Raw genomic sequence first — 22,514 nt, 5'->3', positions numbered from 1 at the left:
GTTAATAATGAAGCGCTATAAGATTTCAACCCGATTGTTCGGTTCTCACCTAGCAATGAGAGTGAGAATAGTTTCCTGATCCTCCATACTTTATTTGTCGGACGTGGGGGGGTGTCAGGCTCTAGATCCTTGGTCGAAAAGACTGAAATCTTGGCTTTTTTCTTCACCATAATTGGGCACCAAAAGAAGAACAAAAGTCTTTTCAGTTTGGCAAACGAGAAAGCTATATATATAAGCAAGCCAGAATTACTTGAAGTTTCTGGCATTTGCTTCATACGTTGATAAATTCCTTCTTTTGTTCATATGTGCCCTATATGCATTACTGCCTAACCCCGCTTGTTCCAAACCTGTCGTAATTATGGATGGACAAATTACTACAGTACAAATATATCATGTGATTAATAGTATTGAGAGTTAAATCACAAAGCAGTACTTCCCTCGAAACACTCATGTTTTGCTTCTCGGTCAGTTCTAAACACCTCAATATTCGTATTAGGATTAGTAGCAAACTAACCTGTACCTACACGATATTTACCAGCCTTGCTTGCCGCACATACAGGGAGGATCGAAATTAGTTTCACCACTTGCACACGGAGAATCTATCTCGAACCCCCTCTTGAAACACGCTATACTTATTACAGTTACTCTTCCCCTGAACCCAGGTCTTGGCAGTAATACAATACACGTTTAAATAACAGCTTAAAATACCTTCTGTATTAGACCTGTATGGTTCTAAGGGTTTCTAGAACCTTGATAATGGAACGCTTACTACACTCAGCAGCTTGCGCCATTTGCGAGGCAGTCAGTGATTTACTCAGTATCAAGTTCTGGATCATTTCGAGCTTTGAGAGAGGTAGTCTTGGCGCTATATCGCGAAAGAAAAGCTGGATATGGAGGAATTTTTGGCAAGGATTAGTGGGAGTTCCAAATGGTGCGACGCGAGCGACTCTATCTGCTCACCCGTATGCTCAGTGGGCAGGGGAAATAACTTTGGGTGATATGGGGAATAGCAGGTATTAGGAAATACACGTGACCTTGCGATCTTGTAAGAGCCTAGCAGCACATCTCTGCGGACCTCAGAAAAAGATGGCTAGAAATGGCACACCAACCCTCGGTTATGTAATCACCAACTGGGATCCAATGCTTCTTTTATTTGATGGGTATAGCGATCTCTTCAAGCGAGAAGGGTCAGATATTTTATTCGGAGAATGCTGGCTGATTACACGCGCGATCTGACTTTGGGATCGGGTCGTTCCGTTCCTGGGAACAACATTACCCGCCCCCACATGGAAAAAGGCTCGTTATAAAACCATTCAGTAAGCGATGTGGCGACCAGAAAGGCACACTTTATCTGCCTAGCTGAGCACACGAGAGTCACATGATAACGAGGCTGAGGAATTTCCCCCTCTTTCAGTTCGTTGGGGTCCTACTGAGACTCCCGTTATAACCAATATTAGAACTTTCTATAAACAACTACTCCTCCTCACCGTCTTCTGCTAGAAGATAGAGTGTACGACACGTTACTTAATACCCACCATGGCTGAGAGTTCCCAATCTCAGCCAGAGTAATCAGTGTCAGGACATAACAAACCTAGTCCCGACACACCACTATGCCGAAAGCGACTCCAACATAATGCATATACCATCGGATAGATATACGCCCTCTTAAAAGAGCAAACCGTAGTTAGAGCTATACTAGATGAAGAATACAAGTCTCTCCCGATCTCTCAAAATAATTATAACGTATATACTCTTAGCTTAATACGCGATTACAACGTCATCATAACCTGTTTATCCAATATAGGAACTAACCCTACCGCAACCGTCGCGACCTCTATAATAAACACGTTCCAATCAATCAGGTTCGGGCTTATGGTGGGGATTAGCGGCGAAATCCCTTCAAAAATCAATTTAGGTAATATAGTAGTTAGTTAACCTATTGTTAACTATTATAGGGTTATTTAATAGGATATAGGGAAGCTGGAACGGGATAGGCGGTTTGTTCGCACGGATTTGTTAAACCAACCCCCGAACGCGCTACTCAATACGTTGAACTAGCTAAAAAGTAATTATAAGATGTATAGATTATAGATAAATAAGTATCTAGATAACATAGAAAAGAGATTCCCGCGACTAGCGTCAAGATATACAAGATATAAAGCCTTGTAAGACTCATTCTTGATATCCAAGAGATCTTAGACTTCAAAAGAAATCTATTTCCTATCTTAGTTATAATAGGCGACTATCATATTTATCGTATATCTTCTTAGTTTATAGGCCATTTATCTAGTAAAATTAAAGAAGGTGCGATTAGCAGATAAGGTAGAGGACACAAGGATCTCGAGAGAAGTTAGGATTCATTATAGCCTAATTGCATCCAGAAATAAAGTGGTTAAGGATATATAATCTCGAGATCTTTTTAATAAAGCATTTAGCAGGCATTTACTATACATAGAGATAGAGGTAGCTAGGCTTATAAACAACTTCTTATATATTGTTATCCGAGGTATTTATGATTATATGGACTTGGGAAAAGAGAAGGCCTAGTAAGAATATATTATAGCTATAGCTGCTACGTATACAAAGGAACTTCTAGGATATGTGTAACCTAGTAATATTGATATTAAGGATCCAGCAAAAATTATATTAGAAAAGGATTAGTATATATCTATTTGAATAAATTATATACGGATATCTAAAGTGCCTAAAATACCTAAAATATGTAAATTAGACTTGAAAAATATTAATATTTTAACTTTAAACAATCTAACAACAGATCGATAGCGTATAGTAGACAATAGATATAACAAGAGCTACTATTGATTTTATCAGATCCAGCCTTTATAATAATAGGATTATATGCTAGTTTTATCCTCCGGATCTATCTTCAAACACCAGCCATGCCAGAGAGCTTCACCACAAGAGGATTAGCACCTGGCTGCTCAAATCCCTCGTTTTTCAAATATGACGCTTAGGGTCACAACAATAGTTATGGCTGTATAGACTCACAGGATATAGAAAATCGATTCTTAGTACGATTATACTTAATTATCTTACGAAAAGAAACGATAATCTTATTCTTAGTTTTTTCTTTAACTTTAACAACATCGCAAAACAGATATTAAAGGGTATACTGCACTCGCTTGTTTTCTAACTTTACTACAGCAAGTTGGACTCCACAAATCCCTTTAATACTTTTTTTTGACGTACTAGAACGGTAGCGACCAACCTAGAACAAAAGGGCTTTAGAGTGTTGTTTTCAAAATACTTGTATCCTAGAAAAAAGTCTACATTGTTCTAGACGTATTGAACGAATCAAAAATAAGAGACAATATACTCTCTTAGATTCGGGATATAATATCCAGACCTAAGTTAGTCCATACTCAATTACTTCTTATCGGTCGACCTAAATCGAAGTTACTACGCGACATTCTAGATTTGATAAGAGAGAAAGGTTACCTCTCACTTAATAAGCAGATAGTTAACTCCGATATCTAATCATAGGTTACAACATAACTTTCTTAACAGCGTGATTTTATAAAGAAGTCTTTGTCCTAAAACCTTTTAAAAAAGATCAAGAAAAAAATTAGCGACGGTGCTGACGGAATATGAGATTACTGCTTCGATTAATATATTAGTAGCTAACTAATATTTTAATCAGGTTTAGGTAGGTATTCTATTAATTAGACCACCTAGCTCAATATCCTTATAAAGAAGATATAGAGAAAGCTCTCAAATCTTTACTACGAGATCTTAATAAGACATACAAGCGATTGTTTGAAAGCATACCAATAGAGTTAAAAAATAACGCGATACGACTTTTACAATTCCTTATACACTCCAAGCGATCTCTAACCCTGGCCAAAGTTAAAGAAGTAATAGCAACGAAGATTAAAAACCACTCGCGAGGGTTTTATATAAAATGTCGATTATTTTACGAGACTAACATCTTGGCTTACTATCCTAGTTTAATGATAGTTGTCCATACTAAAGGATTGTTTTATACCAATTAAAAAAAATTGTATCTTGCCTATTTTTCTATAAAAGAATATCTTCTTAGCCATGATCTATTCTAGATCATAGCTGCGAGTATTTCTATTACAAGGACATACTTAATATATCTTATAGATATCAATGATAGCAAAAAGGAGATAAAGCGGGATTTTCCGATGACAAGATATACGACTAAATTTTAGATATGCTATAGTGCGTTAGCTGAAGTTTACGATAAGATTATGCGAATAATAGTCAGCTTTCTAGAAGAGGAAACCACATTCCAACGATAGGCCTGTATACGTTAGGCTAATAAAGGTTAGTTTAGTCGCCCTAGTAGTTTACAAGGCTCTAGGCTCTATTTTATATACTTAAATAGGCTTAAAGTGCCTACACGCGAGTTAATTAACAAGGGAGCAAATGTCAACACATAGGGAGGCCAGCATGGCAACGCTCTCCAGACTACGTCAGCTGAAGGACATCAAGAGATTGTCAGCCTACTCTTAGACAAGGGAGTAGATACTAACGTGCAAGGCCGCTATTATAGTACCGCTCTCTATACTACAGCACAGACAGGCTATCAAGAGATTTTTAACCTACTCTTAGACAAGGGAGCAGATATCAATACGCAGGGCGGCTACTATAGCAACGCTCTCCAGACTGCCTCACAGAGAGGCCATCAAGAGATTATCAACCTATTTTTAGACAAGGAAGTAGATGTTAACGCGCAAGGCGGCTTCTATAGCAACGCCCTTCAAGCTACGTCACAGGGAGGCTTCCAGAACATCGTCAACCTGCTCTTAAACCGGGGATCAGATGTTAACACGCAGGGAGGCTTCTATAGCAACGCTCTCTATACTACCTCACAAAAAGGCCATCAAGAGATTGTCAACCTGCTCTTAGACAAGAGAGCAGATGTTAACGCGCAGGGTGGCCGGTATGGCAACGCTCTTCAGACTACGTCACAGAGAGGCCGTCAAGACATTGTCCACCTTCTTCAAAGAGCAGGTGCTATTCCATCATCTTTAAAGAAACCCTGCTCCGTGCCTCCAAGAAGCCTGGCGGAGAAATCTCACTTCAAGACTTTTTCGGAGTTTTAAAAATAATTTTGGGATGAACAGTCACTTCCACCAAAGTTTACAGCTATAGCTTGGCTTTAAGCCTCATCACTCTCATTGCCTCGCAGAATTTAGCTCTGCCTTGTCATTCAATCAGAATTCCAGAAAACTTCTACTCTAGGCGACAGTTCCTGTTCATCCCGAAATAGATTATATCATAATTCCACGTATAAAACGAAGGACAGTCCCGCTAGGATCCACAAACAAGCTCGAACTTGCTATTGCCCTCGATCCATAGGATCGTCAAACACCGCCGGGAAGATTCTTAGTCTCCCCAAGAAGTTTCAGAGAAAACGAATTTGATCATTAGTTATGTCGCCAAGGAATTCGACGTCGGCGAATATTAACCAGAGCCGTTAAAAAGAGGCAGATAACGTCCGTATACAGCCGATGAACATTTATAGACCGAAATAATCTAGGCCTATCCTCGTTCACTTGACTATATATGAAGTGTGTAAGCGTTTTTCACGTAATCTACAAACCCGAGACACGCATGATACAGGCTTTCAATACAAATCGGCTCTTGGATGAGGCTAAGCAGGATTCAGATTAGCGTGTTTAGAACGAGGGTTTGAATAAGAATATCTGTGTGCGGGTGGTGAAACTGATTTCGATCCTCCCTGTACTCGAAGCATTGAGTCACCAGACAAACCGCACCAGTCTGACAGATAATGGGATCTAGGATTTAATACACTTAGATAGTGCCCATAGCCCGCTCACCATAGAAAAAAAAGCTGAATTCGAAACTTTCTAACAAGTAAAAGTCCCAATATTGTACCACATTCTATACTGCAGCAACCACACCCACCGCGGTCCATGGATATCTTGTCCTGTCTGGTTCCAGCCTTGCCATGTTCCAAATACTCCGTGGGGAGGTACACAATCATATCGACCATAGCAATCAGCATCAACAATCCATCGAAAACATACATGAAAACATCATGTGTCATAATATACCCATTATACTCTTCCGTAAATTCAACTAAGCGGAAGACAGACCTCACCAAAGTAAGAAATCTGATAAGGTATAGTCCAATCAGAACAGTGAATCGATTTCACTATTTCCAACGAGAGCTCTATGATTCTAGTTCGTTTGCAAGAGCGGATATAGTAAAAGGTCGAAGTTTAGCCGGCTCTGCTTTGATACCATTTGAAAGGACTTCATCCTAGTCAAGTGCCGCAGTAGGTCTCCAAGTATTGGGCCTTTTTTGAGTAACTTCTGGGCCATACACAGAGGTTTTCTTGATGACATTGGCGGGGATGGGTATTTCCCATCGAGAAAAAAGATCCTCCGGGAGCACCTTCCTTCTCTCACTATTCTTAATCACGAGTTTGTCTTTCAAGGGATCATAGTTAACAGTGGAACTACCACCCCAGTTTCTAGTCACTCGTAAAATGCATTTAATTAGTACAACGAGTTTTGTAATAGCATCCTGATGAGTCTTTTCCCAGTCTTTCATCGCGCCAGTGACATCTTCCACTTTTAGTGTCGAGAATATTCCACGTTGATGATAAGCCCGGACAAGGTTGGGTGTTTGAGAAATCCAGAGTTGAGCCGCAACCTCTGTCAGCTCCAGAGATTTGTAGAAAACTCGAGTTTTAATCTCTAAAGTTGATTCCCGTGATACTATCCGACCTTCTCTCTTAATGGTCAACTTGGATTTGATAGAGGGCTCGTCTATAGAAGATATTTCCGGCATAAGGGACAAGAAATTCAGGATATTGGCAAGATTTTCCCCTATTAATTCGTCATCCTTTACACTGGATTTCAAATCTCCAACAAACCCGTCTGTCTCATAGCGCACAAGAAAACTCAGCCCACCCAGTCGATATAAGATTATGCGATAGTACCCAGTGCTATCTTTAACCTAAGTGATCATATATGCTTTTTCGAATTCATATCCAAAGCCCCGAAATTCGCCCGGCCCAATAACTTCATAGGTAGCAATCTCGTTACAGAAGAAGATCGCAGTCTAAGCGGTCATATCCACCTAGATGATGAATACATCGAGACCATTTTTGCTCAAATTCGGCTTGATAAACGACAGAAGTTTGCGAATATTGTTTCGATCGGTCACAATATCAATTAAGTTTATGTCGAACAAGGATTACTCAATATAAAGAGAGCGAAATAATGATTCTTGAGGGCTATCAGGATAACAAGCGGCATTCTGAGAAATATAAACAAGACCGCTATCTTTCTTCACTTGACGAGATCCTAGTAGAGCGGACCACTAAGCTGGACTGCCCGGGACAGCAATAGTAGATATTGATGCTTCGATCCAGTTATAAGACGCCAGATGCCTCACATCAGTAATTGTTGCTTCCACTGGAGCAGAAAATTCGAAGCTGAAGCGAGAGATCTCCTGGATCCCCTCGAAGATCGTTTTGAAATCTGACATTTAATAAAACAAATATCATAAGAATAGATGATATGGTAAGATAAATTCGCTTGAGCATTCCAAGCGTGGCATAACCTAGTTATAAGCCAGACTACTTAATATCTAATTAGCCCTTTATTAGTGCCAACACACACTCACAGAGATATATGTCGAGAGTGAATTACAACGTATCTAGGATACAATAGAGAATCAGCTATGAATATAGCTTTTTTGGAAAGGTGACCATAATAGAGGAAAGTAGAAGCATAATCTCGTCAAATTTGACGTGTGACCAACCTTCTATCAGCTTAGCGCATATACTGATGCGTTGTTCTCGTATATTAGCTTGCCTTGCTCGGTCGCATCCACGTCTAATTGGTCAAATACGCATACATATGTACTTCGTTCTAATACTAGATATATCACATATCTTAAAATTACTTATTGGCCCATAACTTCGTTTTTCTACTAACTACAAACAAGTACTACATATAGTCACCTTTGTCCAACGCGAAATTGGCGCGATCGGTGGTTGCCTCTTATACCTTTTACCATATAGATCATATACTCAACATAAATCCCCAACAACATATATGCTCGATAGCAATCTAACAAAACAGAGAAGTGAACATATCTTAATTCTTTAGTAACGGGGATAAATCTATAGTATGAAAAAGACTAGTAGAGCCATACAAAGAGGCTAATAATCTTGGATTATCTCATCAGAATTATTTTTCGCACGCTCTATAGATCCTAGTCTACAAGCTAAACCCCCAACTTCTTTCATTCAGCTAGTTGCAAAATACCATCGATATTCGGGTATCACATTATTCGAGTGCCCAATCTGCAATCAGGAAGGCCTAGACTACCCCACCCAATAAATGATGCATATGCAGCAAATTGGCTTCTGAATATCAAAATTCTAACCCGTGAATACCACAGCAATGGAATGTTGCGTTACAGGGTACCAGCGCATGATTCAGATGGATTAGTGTCGACTTCCATGGTTTGTTGCAGGCCGGCATTGACGGAGACTATGGTGGCCAAGGAGCGACATTTTTTGAGACCAGAGATTGCTAATTACAATTCGGCCTATTTACAATTTTAACATATAATCTACTACGTAGTCATTTTTCTTTCTAGTAGATCTCAACATTACACATATCTTAAGATATAAAATAAATCCTACCACTGCTTCTAATACTACTAATACTATAAAATTATCAGTAAAAGGACATTCATTTCGACATAGAAGATAGTATCATGTTCAAACATAAATAGCATGTCAAAGGCCTACAGCCACAGCTTCCTCCTCGATCTCTGTCTCGATACTCTCCTCATACTTCGTTAATCTTTGCCTTTCTTTACTAATATAATCCGATTTTTCCCCCGTACATATATCATAGTAAAAGTCCACACTATAATCCACCCACATCCATTCCAATTCGTTCCTCACAGATTTAGACCATTCCACAAAATTCCAATAATCGAGAATGAAGGTGCTGTCCACAAGCTAGAAATCGAATATACCCTCGTCAATACCATCTAATATCCAATAGAAATACTCAGTATAAGGTTGCCATTTCTTAAAGCCATCCTTAGTAATAACACTAAAATATCGAGAGCAATCACTCAAAATCTACAAGGCAATTTCTAGCACTAGCACCCTAGCACCAAAGCATCGTACTATATATACTAAATATATACCAAAGCCATGGCAATCAGCCGAAGAATTCGATATTCCTTCGACCATCCTGGTCATAAATATCGAAAAATTGGATAAAGAGCTTTCGTCGTTACCATAATCGAGATGCTTTTTTAGGTTGAGCTCTCGGCTAAGAAGTGTCTGGATTGAGACGATATGTACTACAAATTGTTCTGGGATCTGCCATTCGAACAAGTATTCATACTTGAACTAGACGGCTCTATCAGTAAGCTGTTAGGTATAGTGGTAGGATTTCTCAGCAGCCATAGTGATTGGAACTAATACGATGGTAATCTATATGGTACTTGAGTCCTCTCCATCGTTATAGTGTTTGACAAAAACACGGTGGAGAGCTTTGATGGGATAGTTACTAATGAAGACTAGAGCGGTTGGATATTTGTTTTTCTAGATTTTATGAAGCTCGAAATATAAGAAGAGTTTGGATTTGGATAATCGAGGATCGACGTATCTTAGGCTGTATGTTAAGCCACCAGCACTTTCTTCTGAGAAGTAACGGTAAAAGTATTGATTAGAGGGGCTTATGTTGATATGTTATATAACTCTTTGGAAGTGTAGGTATAAGTACTTGATCTCTTGAGGTTGAATTAGTTGATGAGGTCATCCCCACTATTCGGCCCAGGGGCTTCCAAGTAATTTGTGCATTTCAGGCATCAGCTTGATGTGTGTATAGTTATGTAGTTTTTATGTAATTTCTCTTCTCCTTTTTCTATCATATTCTATTAGGATTTAGTATAATTTATTGCCGAGAAATTACAAATATTTGTATCCAGCTTTTTTATCAAATAGTTATTGAGCGAAAGAATTTTTTCTTCTGGCTATTGAAGACTGGGACTATAGTGATAAGTACTAGCCTAATTTCCAACAAGCGGCAAAGAAACAATTTGTATCCTTTATAGAACTAGATATATGAATCTTATAAATTTATCTGATGATAGCCCCTTGAAAGCCGCGGATTCGAGTGATATACCAGAAAGTCTCTGGAAAGAAATCATAGCCGTACGCTCAATTGCCACAAATCTCACCTTCAGTCTCGCGAGTCTGGCCCTCTTTTGTTTTCCTGTTATTCTTTATAATCCTGGCTAAATGTTTTAGTTTAGTTATTCGTGTTCTATGTCAAGATCATCTCTTCTATCTCGGCCCACTGCATCATCGCCAACCTTGTATTACATAGGTAGAAGCTTAACCAATCTGATACTATTGCTGCATTCTAACATGATAATGTAGATTCGTCTATTCACATAAAGTGGCCCGAAGGGTTTGAAGAGGTAGGGTTTATGTGCTGGCTTCACCGCTCCCTATATGGTCTTAAGACAGCCCCGCGGATTTCGTACCAATGCGTCCATCGCGTACTAGCCGCTCGTAGCTTCAACATGGTACCAATCAGACACCTACGTGTTCTAGGAATACAAATATGTGATCTGTATTTATAGTGGATTAAAAACGATCTGAGATTCAACGATCTCAGAAGCAGCCGAAAAGGTGTACACCGCGACCGCTCTGCTTCTCGAATCTCAGAAGCAGCCCAAGAGGCACATATCACGACCGCACTGCGTCTTGTATATCTAGAATCAATCGCTACAGTGGCGACCGCATTCGCCTTCCATGTCAGGAACAGAAAGATCCTCTTTCAAATCCTAATCACATGATACGCTAACACAGATATGAATAGCGCGTAAATAATTGGTTTCGTAGCGAACGCGGTCATCAAAAACAGAAACTAAAGATACCAGTATGGAAGATACAAGGGTTCAGAACTAGACACGCTTGCTGGAAGATTCGAAGCAAACAAAGCAAACATGGCGATCCTGGAGCAGGCAATCTGTCAACCAATTCCTTCTCCACTACAAAAATTGATTGGTTGTGAGCGCAGGGTGCCTCGCCTCAGCATCAGCCTCACACCCCGCCTCTCCTGTCAAGACTGACATTCATTCCCAAGATCCACGACATCTTTTTTTGCCTTATAACTCTAATGAACTCATATGAAACTATTCAGATTTGAAAGCCAACGGTCCTATATTACATCATGGCAGCCAGTTCCTCTTTATGTCCTGACGATTACACGGTCGGATGGATATGCGCTTTACCCGTGGAGATGGCAGCCGCAAAGTTAATGTTGGACGCAATACACCCGAGTTTACCCCGCCCGTCGACAGACCAAAACAACTATATCCTGGGAAATATCGGGCATCACAACATCGTTATTGCCAGCTTACCAAGCGATGCATATAGAAATGTATCAGCGGCCACAGTGGCAATGCAGTTGCTCTCGAGCTTCCACTCCATCCAGTTCGGTCTGATGATTGGAATCGGTGGAGGTGTATCAAGCAGCAAAGCGGACATTCGACTAGGCGATATCGTGGTGAGCTAGCCAGCAGAAACGTCCGGAGGCGTGATCCAATACGATCTGGGGAAAGCGTTGAGCGGCGGGTAATTCCAGCGAACAGGGATGCTTAACCGGCCACCTCAGGTCCTGTTGACTACCCTCGCTACACTTCAAGCCCATCACCTCACAGAAGATAGTCGAGTTCTTGAATTTATCTTAGGGGTCCGAGCCAAAATGACGCCGCGGATAGCTGCAAACTTTGCCCGACCAACTAAAGAGGATCTCTTATACCAAACGGAGTGTGGCAGTAGTCTATGCCAAAGAACTTGTCTTGGTGGCTCCGGTCGATCAGATTCAAAGCACTCCAATAGTATGAGACGCTCTTGTGGATTCTGGTGAGAGAATCTAAATTTCAATTTGTGTTACTGCTTGCCTAGTTTGGAACCATGACTAAATGTGATTCTTCATGTGTAGTTCATCGCTTCAATGTCCCTCTAGACCTTAACGCAGTTCCCTTGATTTCAAACTTCGTGGGACGGCAAGGCGAGCTAGATAATCTGTGGTAGTGTTTGCAACCAGAAGACTCACCGTCACGGAAAGTTGCAGTTCTTCATGGCCTTGGCGGAATGGGAAAGACGCAGCTAGCGGTTCGCTTCGCACGAGATCATCAAAATGATTTTACGGCGATCTTCTGGCTGAGTGGTAAGGATCGCGAGTCGCTCGTGCAATCGTTGAGTGTTGTCTTGAGCCAATTACCAGGACAGACCTCGAGTAACGAAGCGAGTATTGATACAGATGTGGAGCAATAAGCCAGGTATATGTTACGATGGCTAGCATTGGATGGCAACTCTCGCTGGCTAATTATTTTTGACAACATCGATTATGATTCCTCCTTTCACGATGCTGACTCTGATGATTATAACATTGAGAAGTTTTTCCTAAACGCAGACCATGGGTCTATCCTGATTACTTCTCGACTTCAGAGGCTAAGTGATTTAGGGGAGCCTTTCCCAGTTCAAAGGCTTGACTCCGAAAGCTCGATTGAGCTACTCCTACAAAGCAGTGGTTCATTAGCAAGGAACACCACTAGCAACTTTGACAGCAATCCAGGTAGGATCGCACCGGATGAAAAGATCTTACAGATCATGCTGACTCATGGAGATACCCTTACTCTTGCCAATCGTCTGGATGGTCTGCCTTTGGCCATTATTATCGCCGGGGTGTTTATGCGTGAAACTGGAACCAGCATCACTGAGTACCTGCAGTACTACCAAAATTCTTGGTCTGAGCTACAGCTACAATCAAAACCTGGACGTTAGTACCAACAAGGCAATATACTGCAAACATGGATGATCTCATATCTTGAGATCCAGAGACGAGATCCAAGCGCAGCAGACCTTCTATTGCTACTTGCTCATTTTGATAATCGTGATATCTGGTACGAGTTAGTGGAGTGTGTCCGTCACAGCTCAAACATCCCGGACTGGCTCAACAAGGTGACATCAAGCGGACTCGCGTTCAAAGCCGGCGTGAAATCTCTCATCGGATTCTCGCTTCTGGAGAGTAAGCAACAAGAAGGAAGCTATGCGATGCACCCAGTGGTGCAGGACTGGTGCATTCATGTTGCCAGCGAAAGCGAAGATGTGAATCGAATGCAGCTTAATAAACTAGCATTGATATCTGTTGGATACTCTGTGCCCAGTGCGAGTGATAGAGTATATTCAGAGCTTCAGCAACGGCTTCTTCCACACGCTAATCATATGCGTCATTTAAAAATTTTAGATGACAATATTGAATTATGGGAAGCATTGCATAGTTTGGGGAATCTTTACTCCAACCAGAGCAAGCTGAAAGAGGCAGAAGAGATGCTCCAGCGAGCACTGACAGGCTATGAGAAAGCCCTCGGTCTAGATCATACGTCGACTCTGATGACAGCCAACAACCTTGGCATTCTCTACAAGGATCAAGACAAGCTGAAAAAGGCAGAAGGGATATACGTAGAAGAAATGCGAGACAGCCGGGAGGTCGCAAGTTCCAATGCTAACAAGGGATGTCGGGCTATAGACAAAGTTAAAAGATGGCTTAGATACTAAAAGGAAGATAATGGCATATCCATAATGCATATGGAAAGAATGGCCATGTCACTACAATATATCCACTATATCAGATAGCTACCACAATCATAATGGCACGGCGTTACCGTAGAGCAGGCCGTGACGAATTGCTTGATATACTCCAGACTCAAATAAATGTACAATATATTTTTGAAAAGAACGTAAGACAAATACAGGGAAGGCACTCAGAGTATTGCGAGTTAGCTATATATCTTGAAACGTCTTTTCGATCACCTCACTTCTCCTGGATCCCGACCATAAAGTCATATGGCAAAGTCAATAGAAGCAACCAGCGCCGGGCCTGTATGGTGAGGATATCGTGCGGTAGATTAGACCTAATTGGTTGTCGGCCTGGTATGTTTAGATCCGTAAAAACACATGTTTAAATACCATAGTTGGTATTTTACTTGTTCCGAGTCTTACGATTCACACTCAGAACAACTCCTGAAATTCAGGTCTAACCATATATGGATCAGAGTGCCATGTGATTAGGGTTTGAAAGAGCTTCTTTGTGTTGTTCGACATGGAAGGCGATAGCGGTCGGCACTGTATTTATTTGTTGGCTGCGATAAATTTTTTCTCTACCGTGTAACAGTCGGGGTCATAAATAAACGCTTGCCTTCAACTATTTTGCAAAATGTCGATATATTATACGTAACAATCCCTTCCTCCCTTTGGACCAGCGCTATATAATTCGCGATGATCGTTTTTTAGGTCTAGAATGATAAATGGGGTAATCAGGGAGAGGATGCAATAGATTGGAAAGAATAGGTATAGATGTTGATTGGCATAATCAGATCTTACTTCATTCTAGTTTCAATGTCACTGCAAATATGTTGATTACATATTAATACAATCCGACCCTGGAGAGATTGTACAATCGGGTTATTGCAAGAATAGTGTGTGAGCCGATGCGCGGAATGATTGGAAAGTGAGAAATGGAGAGTTACTAGTGACTGAAAAATCGTGTATTTCCATGATCTTCCACAATAGCTCAAATATCACAGTCCGTTTAATGGCTGGTATTGACGGCCTTTCTTTATCCAAGTGAACGGATCATTGAAGGCATCAATTATGGTGATACTAGTATGTCAATTTTACAAAATCTTCGATTTTTTAACCGTTATCTATTTCCCGTATAAATGAAATATTTAATTTTCATCTAGAAACAGCTGGTTATTACCTTGCCAAATAAGTGGGTCAATTTATCACCATCAATTAACTATTCTAAAAATAACACTGGACTATGTTGCGTCGGTCACTTTTGTTCTTGTGATCTTAATATCTCAGGCAACATTTTCCATTAAAATGTCAAATGGAGGGTTGTACCATACGAACAGAATACCGAAGCAGCCTAAATAACACAATTCAAATTAACAAAATATACAGAGGGATAGAATCAAATAAACAAAACACAGAAGAAGGGTTTTCTACTGTGCTGGTTAACCAAGTAACTGGGAAGTCAGAAATTAAATTTTGGTAGGAAAGTGTGGATGGGTGGTTAAATCAGCTGAAAAGTTGATTGTATAGAGTAACTAGAGAACTGTAATAAGAAACAGGCAATCAAGTGATGGCAATGGCAATGGCAGGGAGAGAGAGTGGAGTATAGATCCGATGAAATGAACAATCTGCTTAGCTGAGGGTTGAAGTAAACAGTTGTTTGTAGTTACTCGTTTTGGATATCATCACAATTCTCTAAGATCCCAATATAACCAAACAAACTAAACTATAAGGTCAAACCGATTGAACGATAGTAAAAAACATTCTTTGTATAGAAATTAGTTGACCATATCAACTATCTAGTTAAATCATCTCTTCCTCCCCTTAGTTGTCTATATAATCTGGCCAATAAACCTATTAAATGATCCGCCTCTAGTATTTCTATTAGTAGATCTTACTTTTCCTCCAGCCATAATAAAGTGTTAATCTTGACTAGAAAAGTCACTGCCCAGTGTGTATTTGTTTAATCCATCACTTGTCAAAGATATGTAGGCGTGATACTCTAATATTTGCAAACTCTAATATATAGGTTGGTGGGGTAAGTGGTGGCGACTCTCTGGTCATGGCTGTTCTCAGCTACATACCCTAATCGCCTGTTGATCATCTGATTTTCTATTTGTAAAGCTGTTAAATAACCGGGCTAGCAATACAACGATATTGAAGCGGCTCTATCAGAGGTTAATTTGGCAAAAACAATGTACGAACCCAAGGACCAATGGGAGGTTGTGATTTTTTTGTGTTTTTTTGTGTAGAGTTACGGAGTTTTCGATGCTGTTCGTTTCTAGGAAGTTAAAAAACGAATATATTTTAAGTAGAATTGAAAAACTTAGGATTCGATTGATCTATATAGGTTTGTGGCTTACTATAAGTTTGATTGTGAGGAGTCTGAATATCTATTTATATTTATATATATCATTATCGTCTCGTCTTGCCTTCAAATTTTGAGAAGTTTATTATGATAGGTAGTTCGCGGTTTAGCTGATTTGTTCCAATCCTGAATTGCTCTCAGAGTAAGCTGTAGTGTAAATAGAGATGAGGCGATAGAATGTTAGTATTTTTTGTTATATTAACTTTAGGTTTTGTATTTGAATTAGGTAAAAACGTATTAAAAATAGAAAGTAGACAAGTTTTTAATTTTAATATTAAATCTTGAAATGGTTATAGTTTAATATATAAGTAAATTATAACTAAGTTATATCTTTTTATATAATTGAATATTAATAATAAAACTTAATTACTTATGAAATCTACTTGAAGCAAGACTGTCGGAAGCGCTGCCCTTCTAAGTTGTAGTTAGGGTGGATTGCTGAGGCGAAATTCGTCGGAAGGCCTTTTCATGCATCAAGTACATGAATACATAACACTTGAGCTCGGCAGATGCGCTTTTCCCTTTTCGGTAATATAAACAGAGTATGGGTTTAATTCAATTTGGAAATAGATCTGCAGCCTGAGCGTTCAGCATGTAATCACCTCTGCTCAGTGTCTCTTGAAAGCAATAACACACATTTTACTAGACAATTTCTCCCTCGATCAGCCACTTCCTTAGATATGCCGAGCCTTTAGATCAAAAGAAAATTTTTACATACTATTTCTTAATCATCCCTGCCGTATTCAAATATTTTCTTGTCATAGTATTATAAGAATCCTCACAACGTGACCTAGCTCAGACTCTATCCCACATATTGAATTTTATCTTTTCCATTATAATACCTACACTTCTATAACAGCGCTTACAATAGACCTATCTCATTTCTGTTCAAACATGAGTTCGTGAAGATCGCTTTGCATCGAGGCGGATATCTAGGCCACGAGCTGTGTACATCAATCTATAATTTTAGTTTTAGATAAATATCTTTATAAATTTTAATGTAGTGTATTTAATATACGTTTGCTTGTATAAGCTTGCCACCGCTATTTCAATTTTTAATATAAAATTACGTCTCCCTTCCGGTCTTCCACTGTTTTTTGAAGCGTATGTATCATTTATTATCGCTCTTTGTGTATGCCTAAAGTGAATTATTAATCACGATCATGGAGAATAATACCAAGCTCGAATTATTCCGCCGACAATGACACGAAAAGCTTTTAATTAAATCGAATCCTAAGGCTTCTCTTGTTGTAGCTTTAGCCTCAACTACCCCACTTTGGACTAAGAACACAATACCTGTTACGACATGGTCTATGTATTAAGCTTTTTATAATAAGATATCTAGCCTGTTAGTCAAAGCAAGTCTTTATTTTAAGTTTTATAAGGATAATGATAAGACAAAATACACTCGAATGTGCGATATAAATATTATAGGCCGTTTTCTGTGTAATAAATGAGTATATAAGTCCAAAAGGTGGTCTAGCAAAATGATTGCTATTACAATTCGTCTTTATCCAGAACAAAAGTACAATACCAGGGTATACCATTAATATTGTAAAACTTGCAGCTTGTTAAGCCGACCAGTTTCAGACCAGTCATACACCAAGAGAATCGTTTACTAGATTAAAAAATAAAATAGAATTCGGGTGGAGAGGCCTCCATCATCCAACAAAAACAGAAGTCTTTATAACAGTCAACTTTATGAGGGTTGTAAAGCTAGGTACTACTCTAAATTAAGGAAGGATTGGGCTACTCGGCTAGAAATATTTATCCTTTCTAAGCTAATATATATAAATTAAGTTACTAATTAATTGTTAGGTTAACTTTATAGCGAGTTAGAGCTAGATGGTTGATTAAAGGAATACAAACAAAGAAATGAAACCCTATTTATATTATTCTCCAATCACGAAATCATACCAGTATAAGTGTATCTTAGGGCCATAACTATTCATAAATTACAAGATTTTCTATATCTCTCCTAATAGTATAACTTGTTAGAACAGCCAATTTCGGAAATAGTTTATCTTTTAGATATATATATTGTGTTTTCTCGCTCGTACCCGAAACGCAGTTTTTTTTGGTTTCTTACTAGCTTATAATTAGCCCTAGCCTATCATTAGATGTTATTTTATCACTTATCTAACTTAAGATAGCAACTGTTTTGGGTATGAGCTAAGAAATAATGTGAGTGTACTTGAGAGATAAACTGGTTTTGAATTCTGCTGTATATAGCTGATTATTGTAAATATTTGATTAAAAAAGTTAGAAACTAATAATAATTACTCGAAACAAGATTCATTATAATACTGAAGTAATCTATTAGATTGTTGGAATAAATAAATATATTTCTTCAAATATTATATCTTTAGTATTATATCTAGTAGGGAAAACTCCTGTCGTTTCCAGCTATAGAAACCCAATAAAAAAGACTCTACTCTTAAAAGCTAGAAATGAATGCAAAGGCCTAATCGAAGAATCTAGAGAACTGTAGGTGCTTGTGTATCTTGAAGTTAGAGTTAGGAATTAGTTGGCCGTTAAAGTTTGTGATTTAGTCTTTTCAATAGCGAACGAGGTTCTCGAGAGATTTATTGTTGGCTTTGAAAGGGTGATCGAGGGGAGTGAATTTGGCTTAAGTCTTGATAATAAGTTGAATAAGGATACCTATCTATAAAGTTGATCACCAAAAGAAGATATATTAATAATCTATTGTGTTGGTTTGTGAGTAGAAGAGGTAGACATTTCAGCCATATTGATTTTTAGATCCTTCTAAGCTTTCCAATAATAAAAAAATACCGTTACTTACACCGACTCATCGTAAATACTTAAACAGACACAAAAACCTGCAACAAGACGTCTTAATACATACTACTAACATTAAAATTAAGCTTTGAGAGAGAGATTAGATAAAACTTATAATCTATCCGATACATACCAAGCGAAGCCTATTCAGTCACCAAGACAAGCATACAACCAATAGAGGAAGTAAATATATCGTACCTATACCAAAAACTCAACCTACAATAAGCATTTAAATTGTCTCATATAATCCATCTCAACGTTACTTCTCAATAATCTCCATCGCTTCATCCTAAAAATATCTACCCAATCCATTCCAATTGTCTTAATAACTTTGTATTTTAGAACTAGATCAGCCTACAACTAAGCTGATTATCTAGATACAACTATAAGACACCTCCTCTTTCTCGAACACCCTCAAAAACAAATCTCAAGATCCTACAGACGAAGAGTTGGCTTTCTATTTACAAAAAGAGTAGCTGAAAACAGTCTCACATACTCTTAAGGATAGGCGAATAGCTATAAGTTTTGTAGCCGCGATTCAAACGGATAGGCGCATCTTAGCTAAAACCCAAATAGAAAAAAAGAGCGCATCTAAAGATTGAATCGTTGCATGTCAATAGATAGAAAGTAAATATCTTATCTCGCCCAATAATTTCGAGCCAAAAACAGCGGGTTTAGATGATAAGACTCTGGAAAAACTCGAGATTTTATATATATCCAGCTTGAAAAGATACTACAAAAGAGAGGAAGAAAACATAACTAGTACTGAAACTAGCCTTCCCAAATCATCTACTTAAACAGCTCGACGATTTTATCAATCACATTTACAAATAATTCAATATGTTGCCTGTGGAGATAATATAGAGTTCTTCAACATAGCGTGGGCCCCTTGTCAACATAAATATTATCGCTCTTATTTAAAAGCTCTTTTCAAAGCCTCAATAACAGACGAATCGCTATTCCCTCCAAAATACTACAACTAGTCTATTCATTTAAGCACGGCTCGTATATTTCTCAATTCTAATCTTGCCCAGCTATACGAGAAAAAAAAAGATTAAACTTAAAACACCAAACAGAGTATACTACTACTCTACTATATATTCTATCTTTATTAAGCAAACCCATATCGATAATAAAGTAGCCACATATCTAGAGTACTAATATATAACTTATATAACTTACAAAGAGCAAGCACATACAAGCAACTATTTAAATGACTCTGCTATATAACAGCTATTACTAGCAACACAAGAAAATAAATAGCAACGCTATTATTCCTACTAGCAACTAGTAGAACTAGATCACAATTGAAATCATATAACATCTATGCCCCTATCCTACCCTCACTACCCTACTTTCTAACAGTAAATAATAATAGCTGCCACTATAATACCCAATTCTATTATAATTATAAAAAGCAATAAAAACATTATAAATATAAACAATAAAACAAACATCGCCTCCTTACACGTACATACCAAATTATAAATAAAAAAGAAGATCATCTACAGGCTGCCCCTCCCCTACCAAATATCCATAAATATCAATTAGAAGAACAGATTTCGCCAGATATTAATGAAGCTCATATTCAAGGGACACAAAAAAAGCTACTTTTAGTTGTTTTAGTACTATCTTTTGTATAGAATCTTCGTAATATTTTAATCGCAAAAACAGTTCAGAAGCTTCGAGACAATCATAAGTACTAGCATAATCAATGGAAATTTATATGAGGGTCTCATCAATATAAAAAATATTCTTATTATCTATAAGAATATATATTTAATTATCATCAATACATACTACGAGCTTACAATCACTGCAGAAGAAATAGACTTTAGTTATTGTAAATACAAGATTTTTCTTACTCAATTATTTATTTACACTACCAAAGTATAGAATTAAATGTGCTCTCCATCATAACAGGGCTTTCATAGTCACAATCTATCATATTAGAAAGTAGTGTTATTTAATATCAGCAATAGTACTATAGTAGAGATCTTTAGCGTTCACAGCTTCTCAAATACAAATCTTATCAAAGAATATAAATATAGAGAGACTAACAAAGTACCGTAATCTTCAAATAGTTAAGTCCGCCTGCAGATACCACAACATTTTAATCACTAGCTCAATAGAAATAAATAGCCTAGACTCAACTAACATTAGTTCCTATATTAACAATTCCAGGCCCAGTTTACTTCATATATCTAAAAAAATAAAGAACCTAGAGCTATATTTAAATAGCTCTCAAGCCTTATCTCCATCCTCTATTTATAAACCAACAACTACCTAACTCTATCCTTGCAAATCTACTTACAATATAAACCAATAAGTTAAGATTAGCCAGAGTAAGAGGATTATACCATTTAGAGTTGGTAGACCTAGTTATCTACCCTTCCCAACATCGCTTCTATCCCTACCCCCAAAACAATATAAAACAAAAAAACTTTTATATTCTCTTTATACATAATTTGTAAAGTAGATATTATTTTCCTTTCTTTTATCTCTTTATATATAATTTAAAATAGACGTCTATCTTTTGTCTTTTTATTATTAATTTATGTATATAATACGTCGAATTTACAATCCTGGTGTCAAACTTCCTCCAAGGATAACCAATTAAGTTTTATGATGTGGATATGTGCTATTTTATACAAGAGTATCCAGTCAGCTAGATATATGGTTTGCCAGGAATGACACATTTTCCTTTTGCTAATATAGCTATATTTCTATATATAATAAACGACTAATATTAAAACTTGCTTTTGTCTAATTTCATAACCGCTGTATCTAGAACTTTTTAATAATTATTTTCTTTATCTTATTTTTCGTATACTTAAAATAAATAAAGATTTTGTGAAATTTATTTAAAAGCTAGTCGTATATTTAGAATTAACTAATTTGGATATAGACGTTGTACTTATTGCTGCTAGAGTAGAAGAACTTTTATTGGATAGAAATAGAATATTAGCCTAAGTAGGCTTGATGGCGACTGGGTTTTTAATTAATTCTAGTATTGCCTTTGTTATATTATCTCAAGGTATCTATTAGTAATCTGTTCGAGTCTTTTCAAACTAATACTCTCGAGATTTTATATTAAAGCTTAAATCTTGTGTTAACGGTATCCAACATTATACAGAAATTATAAAGCGTACTAGTATTAACAAGTATTTGAAATTTGATTCTCGGCCTGGCGCTCACTTGTCTAGCGTTTTTGTGATAGTAATAAGTGTCTTTATCGAAGCTATATATCTCAGGAAAAAATGCTTTATATCCGTGGCCAAGGGACTTTACTCTCTAGAGTAGGTCGTCTCTAGTAATCTTAGGAATGTGTTAAATAGATCTCTAATTGTACACAGCGTCTTAGATGAATAGCTTGATTAATTTAACTTGATAGAAATATTTAAAGACGAGTAGAGTAATTAGCTGTTTTTACCTTTTTTGGTAGATAGTGACCTCGTCTAGACTAATAAAATTGATGTTTAGAGTTAAGAGATTCTCTCTTTATTAGATTTTTTGACTACTTTGGATCTAGAGGATTTGTCTAACTTTAAAAGCCTTTATAATAATAATAGATTATTGAAAGATACTATTCTAGGTGGGCTTTTTTTTGCCAACTCAAGTTCGCAGTCTCCTTTAACCGAAGACTCAAGTCAACAGGTGTTAGAGAGGTAAGTCCTTGAGATTTATTATCC

The 22,514-nt window shown here is 37.7% G+C and overlaps 4 protein-coding genes across 4 annotated transcripts; all 4 read left to right on the top strand.

Moving 5' to 3' along the window:
- Positions 1-1,699: 1,699 nt before the first annotated feature.
- N7506_012331 (NACHT nucleoside triphosphatase) lies at positions 1,700-2,058 on the top strand (the record flags this gene model as incomplete). Its single annotated transcript, XM_056961622.1, is given in 3 exon segments — positions 1,700-1,743; positions 1,758-1,926; positions 1,969-2,058. The coding sequence occupies 3 exon segments, from the start codon at positions 1,700-1,702 to the stop codon at positions 2,056-2,058; spliced, it is 303 nt and encodes a 100-aa protein (XP_056806156.1).
- A 933-nt stretch (positions 2,059-2,991) lies between these two features.
- On the top strand, positions 2,992-4,013 carry N7506_012330 (uncharacterized protein; the record flags this gene model as incomplete). The annotated part of the gene is made up of 3 exons (XM_056961621.1): positions 2,992-2,997; positions 3,346-3,454; positions 3,697-4,013. 3 exons carry the CDS (start codon positions 2,992-2,994, stop codon positions 4,011-4,013), a joined length of 432 nt encoding a protein of 143 aa, XP_056806155.1.
- Positions 4,014-11,664: 7,651 nt separating this feature from the next.
- Positions 11,665-12,350, top strand: N7506_012329 (uncharacterized protein; the record flags this gene model as incomplete). The annotated part of the gene is made up of 3 exons (XM_056961620.1): positions 11,665-11,911; positions 12,016-12,071; positions 12,108-12,350. The coding sequence occupies 3 exons, from the start codon at positions 11,665-11,667 to the stop codon at positions 12,348-12,350; spliced, it is 546 nt and encodes a 181-aa protein (XP_056806154.1).
- Positions 12,351-12,359: 9 nt separating this feature from the next.
- N7506_012328 (uncharacterized protein) lies at positions 12,360-13,634 on the top strand (the record flags this gene model as incomplete). Its single annotated transcript, XM_056961619.1, is given in 2 exon segments — positions 12,360-12,855; positions 12,871-13,634. 2 exon segments carry the CDS (start codon positions 12,360-12,362, stop codon positions 13,632-13,634), a joined length of 1,260 nt encoding a protein of 419 aa, XP_056806153.1.
- Between the last annotated feature and the right edge of the window lie 8,880 nt (positions 13,635-22,514).

Source organism: Penicillium brevicompactum, assembly GCF_028827555.1.
Source record: "Penicillium brevicompactum strain IBT 35665 chromosome Unknown utg000009l_segment0_segment0, whole genome shotgun sequence".
Classification (NCBI taxonomy): domain Eukaryota; kingdom Fungi; phylum Ascomycota; class Eurotiomycetes; order Eurotiales; family Aspergillaceae; genus Penicillium; species Penicillium brevicompactum.
This window is presented reverse-complemented; position numbering and strand designations above follow the sequence as displayed.